General features: G+C 47.3%; 1 protein-coding gene across 1 annotated transcript in view; it reads right to left on the bottom strand.

The window, feature by feature from the left end:
* Positions 1–17,597, bottom strand: part of CCDC22 (coiled-coil domain containing 22) — a 31,738-nt gene extending 14,141 nt beyond the window's left edge. Inside the window, exons 1-10 of the mRNA XM_069748246.1 lie at positions 17,316–17,597; positions 15,654–15,831; positions 14,214–14,346; positions 12,564–12,670; positions 8,542–8,620; positions 8,301–8,470; positions 7,969–8,175; positions 5,300–5,365; positions 4,878–4,994; positions 4,677–4,796 (exon numbers count right to left, since the gene is read on the bottom strand). Coding sequence (XP_069604347.1) covers positions 4,677–4,796; positions 4,878–4,994; positions 5,300–5,365; positions 7,969–8,175; positions 8,301–8,470; positions 8,542–8,620; positions 12,564–12,670; positions 14,214–14,346; positions 15,654–15,831; positions 17,316–17,365 — 1,227 coding nt within the window. The 5' untranslated portion in view covers positions 17,366–17,597. The remainder of the gene's footprint in view (positions 1–4,676; positions 4,797–4,877; positions 4,995–5,299; positions 5,366–7,968; positions 8,176–8,300; positions 8,471–8,541; positions 8,621–12,563; positions 12,671–14,213; positions 14,347–15,653; positions 15,832–17,315) is intronic.
* Positions 17,598–18,253: the final 656 nt, after the last annotated feature.

The following is an 18,253-nucleotide window of genomic DNA, read 5'->3' as shown; positions in this document are numbered from 1 at the left end:
AGTGAGTCTCCCACCACCACCACTCTTCGTTGCTTCTTGGCTGTACTTTTTGCTGTCACTTGTTGCTGTGTGCCCTTTTCTTTTTTGCTTGCTGGTATTGCTTCATTCTTAGGTGTGCCATCTTCATCCTCTACAAAGATTTGATATCGGTTCTTCAGTTGTGTGGTTGGTGATTTCTCCATGGTCTTCTTGCTTCTTTTGGTCACATGCTTCCACTCATCTGCTTTTGGAGGTTCTCTGACACTTTTTGCACCTTCTGTGACCAGTAGAGATGCTTCTGTTCTGTCTAGAAAGTCTTCATTCTCTTTGATGAGTTTCAAAGTTGCTATTCTTTCTTCCAGACCCCGCACCTTTTCTTCTAAAAGGGCCACTAGTCTACACTTCTGACAGGTGAAATTGAATTCTTCTTCTGGTCGATCTGTGAACATGTAGCACATGCTGCAGCTCACCATGTAGGTTGTCACATCTGCCATGTTGCTCCTAGATCCTGCTGACTTGCTGTGTGTTTTCCTTCTTGTGTAATCTACTCAGCCAAGCTCTCTTGCAATAATGTCCTACAGGCAAAAAGGCGCGCGGTTTGGTGATGCTTTCGAAGCAGCTGGTCCCGGCTGTACCCAACGATCTTCTAGCTTAGGGAGACTTCGCTTCTCCCAGAAGGCACCTGGAATATGCAAATTAGCCTCCTGAAGCTTGAATCCCTGGTTTGGTGATGCTTTCGAAGCAGCTGGTCCCGGCTGTACCCAACGATCTTCTAGCTTAGGGAGACTTCGCTTCTCCCAGAAGGCACCTGGAATATGCAAATTAGCCTCCTGAAGCTTGAATCCCTGGTTTGGTGATGCTTTCGAAGCAGCTGGTCCCGGCTGTACCCAACGATCTTCTAGCTTAGGGAGACTTCGCTTCTCCCAGAAGGCACCTGGAATATGCAAATTAGCCTCCTGAAGCTTGAATCCCTGGTTTGGTGATGCTTTCGAAGCAGCTGGTCCCGGCTGTACCCAACGATCTTCTAGCTTAGGGAGACTTCGCTTCTCCCAGAAGGCACCTGGAATATGCAAATTAGCCTCCTGAAGCTTGAATCCCTGGTTTGGTGATGCTTTCGAAGCAGCTGGTCCCGGCTGTACCCAACGATCTTCTAGCTTAGGGAGACTTCGCTTCTCCCAGAAGGCACCTGGAATATGCAAATTAGCCTCCTGAAGCTTGAATCCCTGGTTTTGAATCATCCTCTGAAACAGGTTCTCTACTAGCCCCAATGGAAGGAAAGCGAGAAATGGAGCTCTCAGAACCCGAATCCCGGCGATGGTCTGGGGATATGGCACGAGTCCTTTTCCTGGAAGAGTGAGAGCTCCTTGGCAAGGTACGACCCCTCGAGTACGAGGGGTTCTGACCATCGGAAGCGTCGTTCGTATTAGTGCCTTGGTTAGAGGAAGGGTCTCGGAACGAGTCTAACACTTTTGCCAGGGATGCCATAGACCGGGAAAGGGAGGTAGCCCACTCAGGAGGACTAGGCTCACTGGGCTCAGTATTAGCAACAGGTGGTTCCTGAGCAGTCACCGGTTCACAAGCTGTGCATAATGCAGTATTGTGACCCCGGGGTAATGACACCTTACAGGAGGTACATGCAGCGAAAAATACAGTGTGGGTTTTCCCAAACTTTTTGTGATGCTTTGGTTGAGACATAGTAAAGCCTGGAGGAAAGCGCTTACTAGCAGGGGAAGGGTTAAGCTATGTATCTGGAGCTTACCCAGGTCCTGTGTCTTGAGTCCCCAGTGCAGGTCCGCAGTGTAGGCAGAGAAAAAACGCTAGTCCTGAGGGCTGTGATAGGAAACGATGGAGAAGTGCTGCAGCATCAGGGCTGTGGGTGTCCCAAGATGGCCGCTGAGACCAGGAAGTGGGAGCTCATCACAGGGAACGAGAAGTGCCAGGAAAAGTGGGTGGGGCTAACTGCTGGTGGGCATGGCCAAAACTCCGGCCTGTATTGAGGGAATTTTTTTTTTTTTTTAAATTTCTCTGCAGTTGCGGCCTGCAGCGGCCCGCGACCGCCATTGGCGCCAACATTAGCTGCACTTCTTCGTGGGGTTGCCGCACTATGGACCACCCAGGGACACAGGCTTAAGGTGCGGACCTCCCATACTCCGGGGACCAGGACTCCCCAGCGCCTCGGCCCCCACAGTGTACTCACGGTAGATGCGGTGGGCCGGTGCTCAATCCACCGTCACCATAGTCCGGGAGGGGGTGAAGAGCTTCTGCCGCCATGCGTCATCCGCTATATCAGTGGTGATACAGAGGGGGGCTGCACAGACGCCATATACATCATGTTAGGCTATGCACCTGGCTCCAGGAGAGGTAGATGGAGGGCTACTCCATGTGGTCGCCTGCTATGGAGGGGGGAGATCGGAACGCGAAGGAACCGTCGCCCTTAAGGTGAGCTCAGGGCTGGCATCCAACGTTGCAAGGAAAGGATACGGGAGGGACGCTCCACGTACTTGCCTGTAGATGGTTCGGGGGAGATCGGAACCTAGAAAGGATCCGTCACCCCCATTCGCTCTGTTAAAGAAAAATAGAATATAAAGTAAAAAGCGAAAATAAAAACGGTGGGGTCTAAAAGCAGATCCAAGTGCCTCCTACAGACACTAAGCAAGAACTGGTTCACAGAGCCAGCAGGAGGTGTATACTGCAGGGGAGGAGCTGAGAGCCGGCAGGAGGTGTATACTGCAGGGGAGGAGCTGAGAGCCAGCAGGAGGGTGTATACTGCAGGGGAGGAGCTGAGAGCCAGCAGGAGGGTGTATAGTGCAGGGGAGGAGCTGAGAGCCAGCAGGAGGGTGTATAGTGCAGGGGAGGAGCTGAGAGCCAGCAGGAGGTGTATACTGCAGGGGAGGAGCTGAGAGCCGGCAGGAGGCGTATACTGCAGGGGAGGAGCTGAGAGCCAGCAGGAGGGTGTATACTGCAGGGGTGGAGCTGAGAGCCAGCAGGAGGGTGTATAGTGCAGGGGAGAAGCTGAGAGCCAGCAGAGGGTGTATACTGCAGGGGAGGAGCTGAGAGCCAGCAGAGGGTGTATACTGCAGGGGTGGAGCTGAGAGCCAGCAGGAGGGTGTATACTGCAGGGGAGGAGCGGAGAGCCAGCAGAGGGTGTATACTGCAGGGGAGGAGCTGAGAGCCAGCAGGAGGGTGTATACTGCAGGGGAGAAGCTGAGAGCCAGCAGGAGGGTGTATACTGCAGGGGAGGAGCGGAGAGCCAGCAGAGGGTGTATACTGCAGGGGAGGAGCTGAGAGCCAGCAGAGGGTGTATAATGCAGGGGAGGAGCTGAGAGCCAGCAGGAGGGTGTATACTGCAGGGGAGAAGCTGAGAGCCAACAGGAGGTGTATACTGCAGGGGAGGAGCTGAGAGCCAGCAGGAGGGTGTATACTGCAGGGGTGGAGCTGAGAGCCGGCAGGAGGGTGTATACTGCAGGGGAGGAGCTGAGAGCCAGCAAGAGGTGTATACTGCAGGGGAGAAGCTGAGAACCAGCAGAGGGTGTATACTGCAGGGGTGGAGCTGAGAGCCAGCAGGAGGGTGTATACTGCAGGGGAGGAGCTGAGAGCCAGCAGGAGGGTGTATACTACAGGGGAGGAGCTGAGAGCCAGCAGGAGGGTGTATACTGCAGGGGAGGAGCTGAGAGCCAGCAAGAGGTGTATACTGCAGGGGAGAAGCTGAGAACCAGCAGAGGGTGTATACTGCAGGGGTGGAGCTGAGAGCCAGCAGGAGGGTGTATACTGCAGGGGAGAAGCTGAGAGCCAGCAGAGGGTGTATACTGCAGGGGTGGAGCTGAGAGCCAGCAGGAGGGTGTATATTGCAGGGGAGGAGCTGAGAGCCAGCAGGAGAATGTATACTGCAGGGGAGGAGCTGAGAGCCAGCAGGAGGGTGTATACTGCAGGGGTGGAGCTGAGAGCCAGCAGGAGGGTGTATATTGCAGGGGAGGAGCTGAGAGCCAGCAGGAGGGTGTATACTACAGGGGAGGAGCTGAGAGCCAGCAGGAGGGTGTATACTGCAGGGGAGGAGCTGAGAGCCAGCAGGAGGGTGTATACTACAGGGGAGGAGCTGAGAGCCAGCAGGAGGGTGTATACTGCAGGGGAGGAGCTGAGAGCCAGCAAGAGGTGTATACTGCAGGGGAGAAGCTGAGAACCAGCAGAGGGTGTATACTGCAGGGGTGGAGCTGAGAGCCAGCAGGAGGTGTATACTGCAGGGGAGAAGCTGAGAACCAGCAGAGGGTGTATACTGCAGGGGTGGAGCTGAGAGCCAGCAGGAGGGTGTATACTGCAGGGGAGAAGCTGAGAGCCAGCAGAGGGTGTATACTGCAGGGGTGGAGCTGAGAGCCAGCAGGAGGGTGTATATTGCAGGGGAGGAGCTGAGAGCCAGCAGGAGGGTGTATACTGCAGGGGAGGAGCTGAGAGCCAGCAGGAGGGTGTATACTGCAGGGGAGGAGCTGAGAGCCAGCAGGAGGGTGTATACTGCAGGGGAGGAGCTGAGAGCCAGCAGGAGGGTGTATACTGCAGGGGAGGAGCTATTCTTTCTGTGTTTACTTAGTGTCCTCCTAGTGGCAGCAGCATAACACCCATGGTCCTGTGTCCCCCAATGAGGCGTAGGAGAAAGTGACAATATCAGGACCGTTGCACACTTTTTTGCCAATAATCACTTATTTTACCTGTAATTTGGCGAGATTATTCTCAGCATCAGGCAGTAACTCCACGGCTCTCTTTTTCACCTTCACCACTTTCTCCTTTTCATCACAGTGCTGCTGCAGTTTCCCTGTCTCTTCCTCCACCTGAAATATACGTTTTTATTACTTTAAGGAAATATTACAGAAAATCTTATTTTTTTAACGTGGTGATCGAGCAGTCTGTACCTGAGCGATGGTGAGACGGAGCTGCTTGGTGGTCTCAGATAGGCCTTGGATATCCCGCTCCATATCCTCTATTTGCTGCTGCAGAGACGACAGTTCTTGTTGCTCGGCTTCTGCGTCCTGGAGTGGAATTAGAGTCTGCATAAGTTTGGCCTGTGGGACCCCACTGATTAACAGAATAAAGGGGCTGTAGCTCCATCAATGCCTATGTGTGTCCGGGCTTCCTACTACAGCTTAGCACCATTTACCTAAATCGGCTGGAGCTACAGTACCACGTACAGCCACGTGAGCAGACAAGCTAATGTGCAGGTGGTAACAGTAAGGGACCCACCTTGCTGAGGTCCCAAGGATTAAACTCTAATAGCACACTGATGACCCCTTTAACTGGTAATTCAGTGATTGATAATCCAAATATGGCTCCATACCTGGGTGTCCTTTTTAGGAAGACTTTCAGCGGCTCTTTGCATCTGTTCAGTCAATACTTGAGGGTCCTGGAAGACAGTAAAGGAGGTATATACTCAAAGACCGAACCTGTATTTTATTCTGAATAAAAATTGTCTTTTTGACAGAAGTAATTTATTAAATACTGATTTTTTGTCATAATAAGAATATATATTTGACTTAGATTTAGGGGAAAGAAAGTTCAATCACAACCACAGATTACAATTCTCTACGGTGCAAAAAACTAGACTAATACATTCTTTACTGTGCAAGCAGTAACACTATTTCTTGTATACTGTGTGAGCAGTGACAATATGGATTCTTTACTGTGTGAGCAGTGACAATATGGATTCTTTACTGTGCGAGCAGTGTGATTGCCATATGTAGAGTCAAGAAGGAATTTTCTCTCTAATATAGGGCAATTAGCATATGCCTTATGTGTACTTTCAACTTTTAACCCCTTAATGACCGCCAATACGTCTTTTAACTGACCTGAGATATTATAGAATAGCCTCCCTACACAGGTAACAATCCAGTAGCTGTCGGCTGTGCACTATAGCTGACAACTTTCTGCATCAGCCACGATCAGTGTTTGCACCGTCCAAATCTGTTTAACCCCTTAGATGCTGCTGTAAATAGTGACTACATCATTATATATGGTTAACAGAGTGTGGGGGCTTCCTCTTTATCCAAATTGGTGCCCTCAGATAATGATTTTGTGATCCTGATGTTTGCCGTGGCAATTCATGACCAAAAAGCAGCATTAGCATCTGATGGCTGTTGTAACCTGTTCAGAAGTTAGAGGCATTTAGGTGGTAAAAATACACATTTTCATTTCTGTCATACCACTTTGCATTAATTCCTGTAAATCACCTGAAGGGTTAATAAACTACCTGACAGCAGTTTTAGATATGTCAGGGGGTGCTGTTTTTAAAACGGTATCACGTTTGGGGGTTTCCCAATACATGAGACCCCTAAAGTCACTTCAAACATGGATAAGTCCCTAAAAAAATAAATTTTGTAAATTTCCGTGAAAAAATGAAAATTGCTGCTACATTTTTAAACCTCCAAAAATGCTAACAAAATAAAATAACATTTTACAAATGGTGCTGATGTAAAGCCGACATGTGGGAAATGTTATTTATTCATGGTTTGCTGTGGTATGACCATTTGGATTAAAGGGATAATCATTAAAATTTTGAAAATTGCAAATTTTTTAACATTTTTCTCAAATTTTTGATATTTTTTATAAACAAACACAAAACATATTGACCTAAATTTACCATTATCATAAAGTATAATGTGTCAGGAAAAAACAATCTCAAAATCACTGGGATTTGTTGAAGCGTTCCAGAGTTATTACCACATAAAGTGACACTGGTCAGATTTCAAAAATTTGGCTCTGTCACTAAGGGGTTAAACTATGAAATACGGCAAAAATATATTATATAAATACCTAAATAATACATATATACAGATATATGCTGTTAAGCCCAGAGATATTTGTGCTGTTAAGACCAGAGATATTTGGACAGTGACAAAAGTTTTGCCATTTAATTTATCATCATTTTTGGCAGTTAATTTATCATCAATTAAAACCCTGCTGTTCTGTTGGTCAAAAATGACCGACTTTGAACTTCAATATTCTTTAAAATATTCAAGATGCGGCTCTGAAACCCGTGGCCGACCGACCCATCCTCATTTAAGTCAATCAACCACAAGTTTCAGAACCGCATCTTGAACACCCCAAAAAATACCAAAGTTCAAAATAGGTCTCCCCAGACCGAACAGAACAGCAGGGTTAAGCAAGTAAAAGGTCTGAAGCTGATTCCAGGTGTGGCATTTACATTTGGAAGTTGTTGTTGTGAACCCACAACATGCGGTCAAATGAGCTCTCAATGGAAAAAAAAAACAGACCATCATTGCACTGAAAATAAAAAATAAATCCATCAGAGATATGGTAGAAATGTTAAGAGTGGCCAGATCAACAGTTTGGTACATTCTGCAAAAATAGAGGACACTGATGAGCTTGAGAACTCAAAAAGGCCTGGACATCCACGAGAGACAACACAGGTGGATGATCGCAGAATCCTTTACATGGTAAAAAAAGACCCCTTCATAACATCTACCCAAGTGAAGAACACTGTCCAGGGAGTCGGTGTTTCAGTATCCAAGTCTACCATAAAGAGAAGACTTCATGAGAGCAAATACAGAGGGGTCACCACAAGGTGCAAACCATTAATCAGCTTAAAAATAGAAAGGCTAGATTAGAGTTTGCCGGAAATCATCTAACGAAGCTACCCAGTTCTGGAAAAGCATTCACAGGAAAGATGAAATCAAGATCAACTTGTACCAGAATGATGGCAAGAAGAAAGTATGGAGAAGGCTCCTAACGGCTCATGATCCATCACATCCTCTCTAACAAAAGGCGGCGGCGGTGTGATGGCGCAGGTATACATGACTCCCAATGGCACCGGGTCACTATTGATGATTAACATTTTTTATGATAAAGTTAATTTTTCCAATTACTTTTGAGCTTCTAAAACGAGGAGGCTTTGTAGAAAAATGGTTGCAATACCTAAACATTTCACAGGATAAGTCTCCACTTCAATTGCATCTATACACATACACACATCTGATGTCCGGTTGATACCTGCTGGTGGGTGAACTTTTGGGCATGGGTGAATCTGGAGCCTTTGTTCTGATCCACTCCCCCTTCCACAGTGAAGGCTTTCAGCATGTCCACGAGATCTTGTGTGGATGATCCGGGAATATGATTCTCGGTAAACTGCTGGCTGAACTTGTGGAGCTGATCCTGTATCCGTTTCTGCAAACGCTGGCGTTTCCTGCTGCGGTACTCCTGTGAGAGTGAAGCAAAGTCAACGGCACCGTACAAAGTGTCTGCGCTGCTTTACCTTCCCGTCGGCCAATTGAAAAATCCCTAGAAGGTTTTTTTTTGTTTGTTTTTTTTCCCAACAAACTCACCTCTGGAGACAAACGAGAGGCAAGACCTTGGCTTTTCCACTCTGCCTCCCACTCTTGCACGGCACTGAGGTCGGATGTGTTCCTCTCAAGTAGCGAGGCTGCTAAAGAGTAGGCGTGAGGCAGCTGGGTGCTGACAGAAGGCAGGTAACGCTCCCAATACTCCTTCCGGTCTGCAAGCACAAGACAGTCATAAAATGACATACGACCATAGTAAGAGTCATTGTACGTCTATTATTCTTACCGGGCGGAATGGACTTGGATGAAGAATCTCCAGCAAGAGACAACGGCTGCGCGTGAAAACGATGCAACAGGCACAAACTCTGAAAAAGAATTGTATGTTCCTAGAACCACTTTTTTAAATTTTTTATAAATCAGATCATTTTTATTGCGACATGTGTTCCTTTTGATATACATTCCTCTTTCCAGGCAAAGAATACCATTTATTTTAGATTTCAGTTATTGTTGGGGAAGCCTGGTCTAACCAAAGCAGCGCTAACAGCTCTCGAGCTTGGAACAGCACCCTAAAAATGGCCAGAATCCACAGCACCCCCCAGAGACCCCACAAAACACAACTTTGGGTGCTGTTGTAGGTGTATCCCAAAAACCTGTCCTACATGGGTGGTCACCCCTATCCAGTAACGTCATGTGCATTAGGTGGGCCCCCCAACCTATTCCGCATCTTTTACATGAATCTGTAGCCCATGCTCCAATTATTAGGATAAACAAAACGCAGAATATCTTAAGTAAAAGGAAGATTTGGGGCCATCTTTGGGACTCATAAGTATAATCTAGGTGTTAATTCTAGAATTTCACTACATTATTTTGGATAAAAAACTATGGAGGCTCCCTATATGACGGCCTGAGAAGTGTGAATACTTGTCTGTTAACATAAGCTCAGCCTCCAGAATATTATTATGGGATGCCATGAAAGCATTTATCCCAGTATGGATGTACTGTAAATACATATTAAAGTCACCTATTGTGAGCAATGGGACCTTTGGGAAAGTGCATATTTCCCCCGAAGTATGGCGGAGGGATGTACAGTGCTACTATGAGAACTGGAATATTATACATGGTGCAATGTGTAGAAACAAACGGCCCTTCGATTCCACCACCATCTTGTTGCATATGAATGGGATGGCCCTATGGATCATACAGCTTACGCCTCTTAAATATGTGGATTAAATGCAGCTTTTCTATGGTCGTGGCTTGGCTGGTCACGTGAGCAGTCTCGCAGCAGGAGAGCTAAATTCATTGTTTTTAACATTTCAAAGTGCAGCTGTTTTATCATCAGCTTTATAGACTTGGTTGTTGCCAGCTTGCACCTGTTCACACTACTTTGGATGTGTCGGTCAGTTTTTTCTGTTTGTAATAAACTACTCCTGATCTGAGCACTCCTGCACCCATCACCTAAGGCAGTTTTAATTACCTGGATCCTTTCGGCCCTATAAGTTGTAGGCTTTTCACCCCAGGAGAGGAGTCATCAGGTTAGGTCCCCAACAATAAGGTACGCCATGTCGCTGGCTGTTGGGCTCTCATGAATTGCGCCGAGCACTTTCATTTTTTTCTGTAGCAATTTTTTCAGTAGCAATATTGCAGTTTCATTTTCATAAGTACATACCACGTAATATTCATGTATTTTCTATGGCTGTAATGCAGTTCCAATAATCTAAATTCATTGTTTTTAGCCTTTGTGAGTGCAGCTATTTTTTCTCAGCTTTACGGACGGATTTATGGCGTGATAAATGTCCCAAAAAGGAACAGTTCTCCCGTTATTCCTAGTCTCATGAAGCACCATGACACATTGATTTGGTCTTGGGTTCGGATTATATCCTCCCTCTTGTGGCTTATCTGCCTGGAGTCTTATCAGATCATTCGCCTCTAGTGACGTCTTTATATATTTTACATAGACCAATGACATCTTTGGTTTTATGGGCTGTGGACTCTTTTTGGCTCCAAATCATAGATAATAATCTGGTGTTATCCATTCTCAAATATTGTTTCAAGGAAAACAATAACTCAGCTTCCCCTAATATTACGTGGGATGCCATGAAGGCGGCGTACTTAAAGGGGCGTATTAATACAGAGTATTAGTAGATCTAAAACCAAGGTGAGAAATTCCTCCAAGATCTATGGAGGAAACATTAATTTTAACGGGAGCAGTGGGGGTTTTGGCAGGAGGTGCAGAAGGAATACAATCTGCATGTGAACGAAAAAGCCCCAAAATAAGGGCACTTTTTCTCAGCAACTGTTTTTTAAGAGGGGGAAAAAAAACAGGGGCACTTGCTAACGGCGTTTGCACATTTTCAGCGGGGTCCTCCTTTAATTCCCATTATCAGTGGTGGGTTGCACTAATCTAGTTACGGTACAATGATATGGATGCCTCATCTGCTATACATCTTACACAATTCTGCAGATATCCTTTTTTAAATTAATCGACTGCTCAGGAAACTGATCTGGGCAAGCAAACTGCAAGAATTAGACTGGAAGCATTGCACAGAGACAAAAGTGATGGTGGTCTGGTGGTTCCAAACACGTGGGTTTACTTTATGACAGCTCAACTCCAACATATCAGGGGATGGGACAATCCGAAATGGGGTAATGGGGGGGTGTGGAGGTTTCTACTTCAGCGCCATTTTAAGTTATCTAGGCTATATGACATATCAGAGTCTCATAGTCTAGGGCAGTGTTCTCCAACTCCGGTCCTCAAGAGCCACCAACAGGTCATGTTTTGAGGATTTCCTTAGTATTGCACAGGTTATTGAATGCTTGCCTGTCCAGGTGATGCAATTATCACCTGTGCAATACTAAGGAAATCCTGAAAACATGACCTGTTGGTGGCTCTTGAGGACCGGAGTTGGGGAACACTGGTCTAGGGTTTCGTCTGGTTCATTCCCAATGTTATTTCTCCTTCACTGCCCATGGTGGAAGGTCAGAGAATTGCAGGGTCTACCTGGGGTCACTCAGTGTACCTCACTTTGGGAAAACCCTTAGTTTTCTAAACTTTATCAATTAGAGGGGTTTAGGAAGTGAAATTTGAGGGGGAATCACAGACGGTCACATGTTTTGGTAGGTGACCCGATTAAAGAATTTGATCAACTACAGGCTGAGTTTGGGATACTTACCTTCAGCTGACACATGCTTATCATATCAGGCAGAGAGACTTGTCCTGGAGGGTCTTATACAGTTATGGCCAAAAGTGTTGGCACCCTTGGAATTGTTCCAGAAAATGAAGTATTTATCACAGAAAATTATTGCAATTACACATGTTTTGTTATGCACACGTTTATTTCCTTTGTGTATATTGGTACAAAACAAAGAAAAAAAACAGAAAGAAGGCAAATTGGACATAATTTAACACGAAATCCCAAAAATGGGCCAGACAAAAATTGTTGGCACTGTCAACTTAAAGGGGTTGTCCACTACTAGGACAACCCCATCCTGTTTGGGGCTCATAAAATAAAAAAAAAAGCTTCTACTAAACTCCCGTTCCAGCGGTGTCTGCACTCGCAGTCTCAGGGCTCTCAATAAGTTGTTGTGACACATGATCCCAGTCATCGCTTGTGTCACTATCCCCACCTTTGGACATTTTGAACATGAAGACGAAGTCTGGGCTGCATCTGATGACTTCCTCTTCACGTTCAATAAGTCCAAAGCAAGGACAGTGACGCCAGAGATGATTGTGCGTGGGAGTCACGTGTCACAGCAACTGCGCGAGAGCCCCGGAACCACAAGTGCTGGAACGACACAGGAGGCGAGTCTAGGCTTTTTTGCTTTATCGGCACCAAACATTTAGATCAGTAAGGGGTTGTCCTAGTAGTGGACAACCCCTTTAATATTTGGTTGCACACCCTTTGGAATAAATAATTTCAATCAATCACTTCCTATAAAAATCAACAAGCCATGACAGTTATTTTTCTGTCGATACAGCTTAATTTCTTGCAGGACGGGTTGAAATTTTCAATTAAACCATTTATTTCACTGTATAATGTGCTGGATTTGAAAACAAAAAAGCAACAAATTCCAACTCTATTGCACCAGAAACTGCACACTTTATAGTCCCTGTCAGACATTCCCAAAAACATTTAAAGGGTTAAACAGCAGCAATCAAGGCAAGCTCTGGTCACTGCTTTTAGAGCTGGATCAACCAGGACGGGAAGACTGGTCAGCTACGGAGCCCGCTACATCCACCGGCACCCGATATCAGACCCACCAGTGCATGCTAAACCCCCTTCTTCTAAAGCATCTTGAAGAAAAACCTACCTGAGAACGTTTTGCAGCTGCAGTTCGGCAAGATGGCGGCAACCAGGGAAGACAGAGCTGCTGCTTTATCTTGGTCGCAATCTCCCTTTGTAGCACCGCAGATTTACCTAGGTGGCACAAAAAAAAAAAAAAAAAAAAAAAAGAAATGGTCGTGACCGCCCTCCTATGCATTCTTTACAATGTCATGTTATATGGCTTATTTAAAAATATTGAACGAAGACATAAAAAAAGCAGAAAAGTAAAATAAAAAAAGACACTAAACCTGCCGGACTTAACACCCTATAAGAACAACATTTTGTCATGGAAGGGAGCGAGGGAAGGAAGCAACAGGCGACGAGGAGGAGGGGAGGGTGACAGGCAGCGTCTACGAGGAGGGGAGGTGGGGTGCGACAGGCAGCGTCTACGAGGAGGGGAGCGACAGGCGGCGTCTACGAGGAGGGGAGCGACAGGCGGCGTCTACGAGGAGGGGAGGTGGGGTGCGACAGGAAGCGTCGACGAGGAGGGGAGCATCAGGCGGCGTCGACGGGGAGGGGAAGTTGGGGCCATAGGCGCTGTTGACAAGAAGAGGAAGTAGGGGCAACAAGCGCTGTTGACGAGAAGAGGAAGTAGGGGCGACAGGCGCTGTTGACGTGGAAAGGAGGTAGGAGCGACAGGCGCTGTTGACGTGGAAAGGAGATAGGAGCGACAGGCGCTGTTGTTGTGGAAAGGAGGTAGGAGTGAGAGGCGCTGTTGGACGAGGAGAGGAGGTGGGGGCGGCATGCGCTGCTGAGGAGGAGGGGAGGTGAGGGCAGCAGGCAGCGTCGATGAGGAGAGGAGGTGGGGCGACAGGCGCTGTTGACGAGGAGAGGAGGTGGGGGCCACAGGCGCTGGTGAGGAGGTAGGGGCCACAGGTGCTGTTGACGAGGTGAGGAGGTAGGGGCCACAGGTGCTGTTGACGAGGTGAGGAGGTAGGGGCCACAGGCGCTGTTGACGAGGTGAGGAGGTAGGGGCCACAGGCGCTGTTGACGAGGTGAGGAGGTAGGGGCCACAGGCGCTGTTGACGAGGAGAGAAAGTAGGGGCCACAGGCGCTGTTGACGAGGTGAGGAGGTAGGGGCCACAGGCGCTGTTGACGAGGAGAGAAGGTAGGGGCCACAGGCGCTGTTGACGAGGAGAGGAGGTAGGGGCGGCATGCGCTGCTGAGGAGGAGGGGAGGTGAGGGCAGCAGGCAGCGTCGATGAGGAGAGGTTGGGGGGGACAGGCGCTGTTGACGAGGAGAGGAGGTGGGGGCCACAGGCGCTGTTGACGAGAAGGAGGTAGGGGCGACAGGCGCTGCCGAAGGGGAGGAGGGGGCAGCAGGCGCTGTTGACGAGCAGAGGAGGTAGGGGCCAGAGGCGCTGTTGACGAAGTGAGGAGGTAGGGGCCACAGGCGCAGTTGAAGAGGAGAGGAGGTAGGGGGCCACAGGCGCTGCCAAAGGGGAGGGAAGAAGGGGGCAGCAGGCGTTGCCGACCTGGACAGGTGCACAGTACCTACAAGTCGTCATGCAACGTCAGTGCCTCTCACCTCCCAATGCAGAAGTGAGAGGAGAGGAGAACCCTCCCACAGGACCCAAATTACACATGACACTATGTAGTCAATAGATATCAGTTCTCTATCTGCTCTCCTCCATTACCGGCTGGCTGATCAGCATCTTCCTGGGAGTGTCTTGGAAGCTTCTCAGCCAGGAAAATCAAAAGTGCTCGAATATCCGGCTCACTACTGTATAGAAATGTCTGGTAACCAACTTCTCCAGTATATCCCAGGTCCTGAGGGAGAGAAAAAATAAAAACCATAAACTTTATAATCAATATTAATTATAACAGGCATGGCCCTTATAAATCAAACTGTTCCATTAAAAGAAAAAAAAAAGTAGAAAGAAAAAATAAAGCCCTCATTGAAAAAGTCTGTACACTGCGCGTTACTTCCAAAATGGTTAAACGTTTGTCATTTCATCCCCTATAGTTGCACAATACACCACGGTCAGCCATTGGCCCAGAGCCACCATTTGCGTTCTCCTTTCTTTTTTTTGTCTTGTGGCATATATTGATATCTCCTGTGCAAAATCCTTCAAAAATACACCCCGGGTATATGAATTTTGTGCAAGAATGCTCTTTATTTTTTTTTCATTCACTGTTATGGCATCTTTTAAAAGCAAAAGGAGTTGCTTATTCTGCTAAAATTTGAGCTGAAAATTTCAGACTTATATAAAGTCATTTGAGGGGGTAACTTGAGTACATTTTCACAAAAATGTAGTGACTTTTTAAAGAGCCGCAATTAATGAATCGACAAAAATATTGGGAATCCCCAATTCCCACCCATTATGATGGCCGAGAATGGCCGCTGGGCAGAGGAAGTCCTATATGTCCATCATTCTAAAGATCGGTGGTGGCCCCAAAGCGTAGACCCCTCGTTATTTTAAAGCGATGGCATAAACTAATGATATGACATCACTTACTAAGACAGAAATACCTCCTTAAAGGGTTCTCTCCCATCTTCATAAATTGGTACTATTGGATAGCGCTTGTAAAGACAAACAATATTGCAATTTACTGCCTATTACAATTTTCAACCATTCTTCAGATAATAACAGTTTTCTTTTCATTAAAGCTTGTTGCCTTGGAAACCGACTACTGCTGCTAGACAGCAGAACTTATGCAGCGCTTCCTCTTTTCCATTGAGCTTGTAAGCGCTGTTTTAAAGCTTGTCAGAATCATTGGCGAGCACTGTTACTTCCTAATCCAGGCCAGCTTCAGCGCAGTGCTTACAAGGTAGACAGCAGCGGTGGTCGGTCTCCTAAACAACGAGCTGTAAAGAAAAGAGTGACTATCTAAAGAACGACTGCAAATTTTAATGAGCAGTGAATTGCAAAATTGTTTGTTTCTAAAAGCTCTATCTATCAATATCCATTTATGAAGATTGGATATAACCCTTTGAAAGACAGACGTATCCTTTCATATAGGCATCAGTAGTTTTAGTTGGAAGCCCTATGAAAAAATGTAATATATGACTAACTAATACTAAACTACAGGCCCTTGCGTGATTTTACCCAGACGACCCCCTTCCCTGAGCTCACCTGACAGGCCTGCGCCAGGCTGGTGCCTATACGGAAGCGAGCTGACATCCCCGGGGGCAGGATGTGACTGAGGTTTGCGCCCACAGACGGGTTTATCACTCGCAGACATCTCACCACGGCTTCCACTATGAGTTCGGTGTTGAAGTGACGCACGCTCTGCACTTCTTCTGGGATTTCTCTGCAGGGAAAAAAGGAGATTTTTGTGTACTCACCGTAAAATCTTTTTCTCCGAGCCAATCATTGGGGGACACAGGACCTGTGTCCCCTAATGAGGCGTAGGAGAAATAGTGAATATAAAATATCCAGACCACCGATCCATGCTGCAAACTGAAGAGTGGCTCCAGTCAGGGGAGATACATTTCTCTGGCCACAGCATCACTGTGCAAGGAACAATTACAAATTAAATTATAAGTGGACAGTGACCCTCCTCTATGAGTCAGCAGAGCGTCCATCTGGCCTCACCCCCCCACAGGCACCAACCGCCGAGCTGCAACTCCTGCAGGAACCAGCCTCTAGGCCCACCCCTAGGCGCCAGCCTCCGGGGCCCCCACCCGCTCAGATGCGGGCCTCCCAACCAGCAGGCGCTGGCATCTCTAGGTCAGAGTCTACAGCTGCTATAAGAGGGATGTCCATTATTTTGATTGCGATCACCTGTCCTAAGAGTATGTATCCGTATCAGATTTCTGGGGGTCCGAAAGCCAGCGCCCCATCAGGGCTGTGGGATCAGTAAGCCAAACCTCCGACTCTGAGCTGCCCCATCACTGCCATCAGCTGTACTCCACATGGGTATGTTCTGATATCAGTGGCCGGCAATTACACAAGGTGAAAGGCAAAGTTTGGAAGCCACTTACATGCATTTATTTTTACAGAAATGAAGACAAATCCCCTCATAAGAGGGATTCACTAAGTTTCATAACTTTCCGTGAGGAACCAAACTATTAAAAGTTAAATAATGAAGTGCAGCAGGGAGACAGTGACCATATAACACCAGATGTGAGGGTGTCCCCTGCTGTCCTCCGAGCCGGAGGTAGTGATCGACCCATTACAGGGGCTGCCGGGGACTAACACACTTATGACTGGTCTGCAGGGTGGGAGGGGTCCTCAGTATCGGACCTGGGGAGGGGGCGGACGTCTTCAGAAAAGGGTTTCACTTCATTAGAAGAGTGGATGTCAGGGCGCAGAGGTCACAAGATGGGCAGAATTCTATATTATAAGGGCGTGAGTATATAGAAAGGTCACATGACAATGCCCAATTAAAGGCCGACAGGAGGTAGGGGTCACAGGCACTGTTGAGGTAGGGGCCACAGGCGCTGTTGACGAGGAGAGGAGTCACGTGATGGCATATAAGGGCGTGAGTATATAGAAAGGTCACATGACAATGCCCAATTAAAGGTGAGGGTCACGTGATGGCATATAAGGGCGTGAGTATATAGAAAGGTCACATGACAATGCCCAATTAAAGGTGAGGGTCACGTGATGGCATATAAGGGTGTGAGTACATATGAAAGTCACATGACGGACAGTGACAGAACCATGCGAGTATACATGTGTTACAGGACTGCAGGGTCACCTGATCACATGGTGCAGCCAGGAGAGTCACATGACCTGAGACTAGGTGCAGCTGCACCAGATCACATGACCCCCTCCCTGGTGGCTACTTACGTGCCGCACGTCCTGAGAGTGTGAATGAGGATCCGGTCCACCTCCTCCATGGCACAGCGGGCAGGGTCTCTGCACAGGATAACGGCGTGCCCCTGCTCCTACGTCTATATGCATTGACCTGTGTGTGAGCAGAGTCCTTACAGCGCCATCATATCTGTGAGCGGTACTGGAGGAGGACGTGACTGCCTGCAGCTGACAGACCGCTAATTGCCCCCTCAATAGATTCTCACTACTACAGCACACAGGAAACAGCTCACCTCCGGACTACACCCCCCACAATGCAACGCGCTGATCAGCCGCTACGCTCCCCATTTCGAGACGAGCTGACCCCGTGACCGGAAGTTACTTTTCTTATGATTCTTGTCGCTGCGCATTATGGGATGTGTAGTCCATAACGTCATGCTGTGCTTGTTACACTGATACAGATGTGAAAACCTAAATGTTTCTCATGTTATCCGCTAATTCTTCAGGGGTGGGTGTAAAATTACTCACTGTTCTCATAACCAGTGAAGTAAATACAAGTGACCAATCAGAGCTCACGAGGCTGAAGTTGGTTTCTTATTCGTCAGTTTTTTATTCGGCAATTTTTTCTTTTCTGTTCTTTATAGGTTTAACAACAAAAAATAATCATCACAATAATAACACACAATGCAGCGAGGTGCCCTGATGTGAATACACTTAAAAACAGCTACAAAAACAAAAAAATGGCACCAAAGTGGGCATCAAAGTGGGCACCAAAGAGCGTTGAAGAAAGGGTTAAATGCCTTTGGGCCACTGATCTCACACTGGCATCAGAACTGGCATCAAAGTGGGGATTCAATTTTGTCCATTTAAATAAGTAACTGATGTTTTAACCCTGCTGTTGTCTTCGGTCTGGGGAGACCTATTTTGAACTTTGGTATTTTTGGGGTGTTCAAGATGCGATTCTGAAACTTGTG

This window comes from Ranitomeya imitator, chromosome 2 (genome assembly GCF_032444005.1).
Source record: "Ranitomeya imitator isolate aRanImi1 chromosome 2, aRanImi1.pri, whole genome shotgun sequence".
Taxonomy (NCBI): domain Eukaryota; kingdom Metazoa; phylum Chordata; class Amphibia; order Anura; family Dendrobatidae; genus Ranitomeya; species Ranitomeya imitator.
The sequence above is the reverse complement of the archived record's forward strand: the minus strand, read 5'-3'. Positions and strand labels throughout refer to the sequence as shown.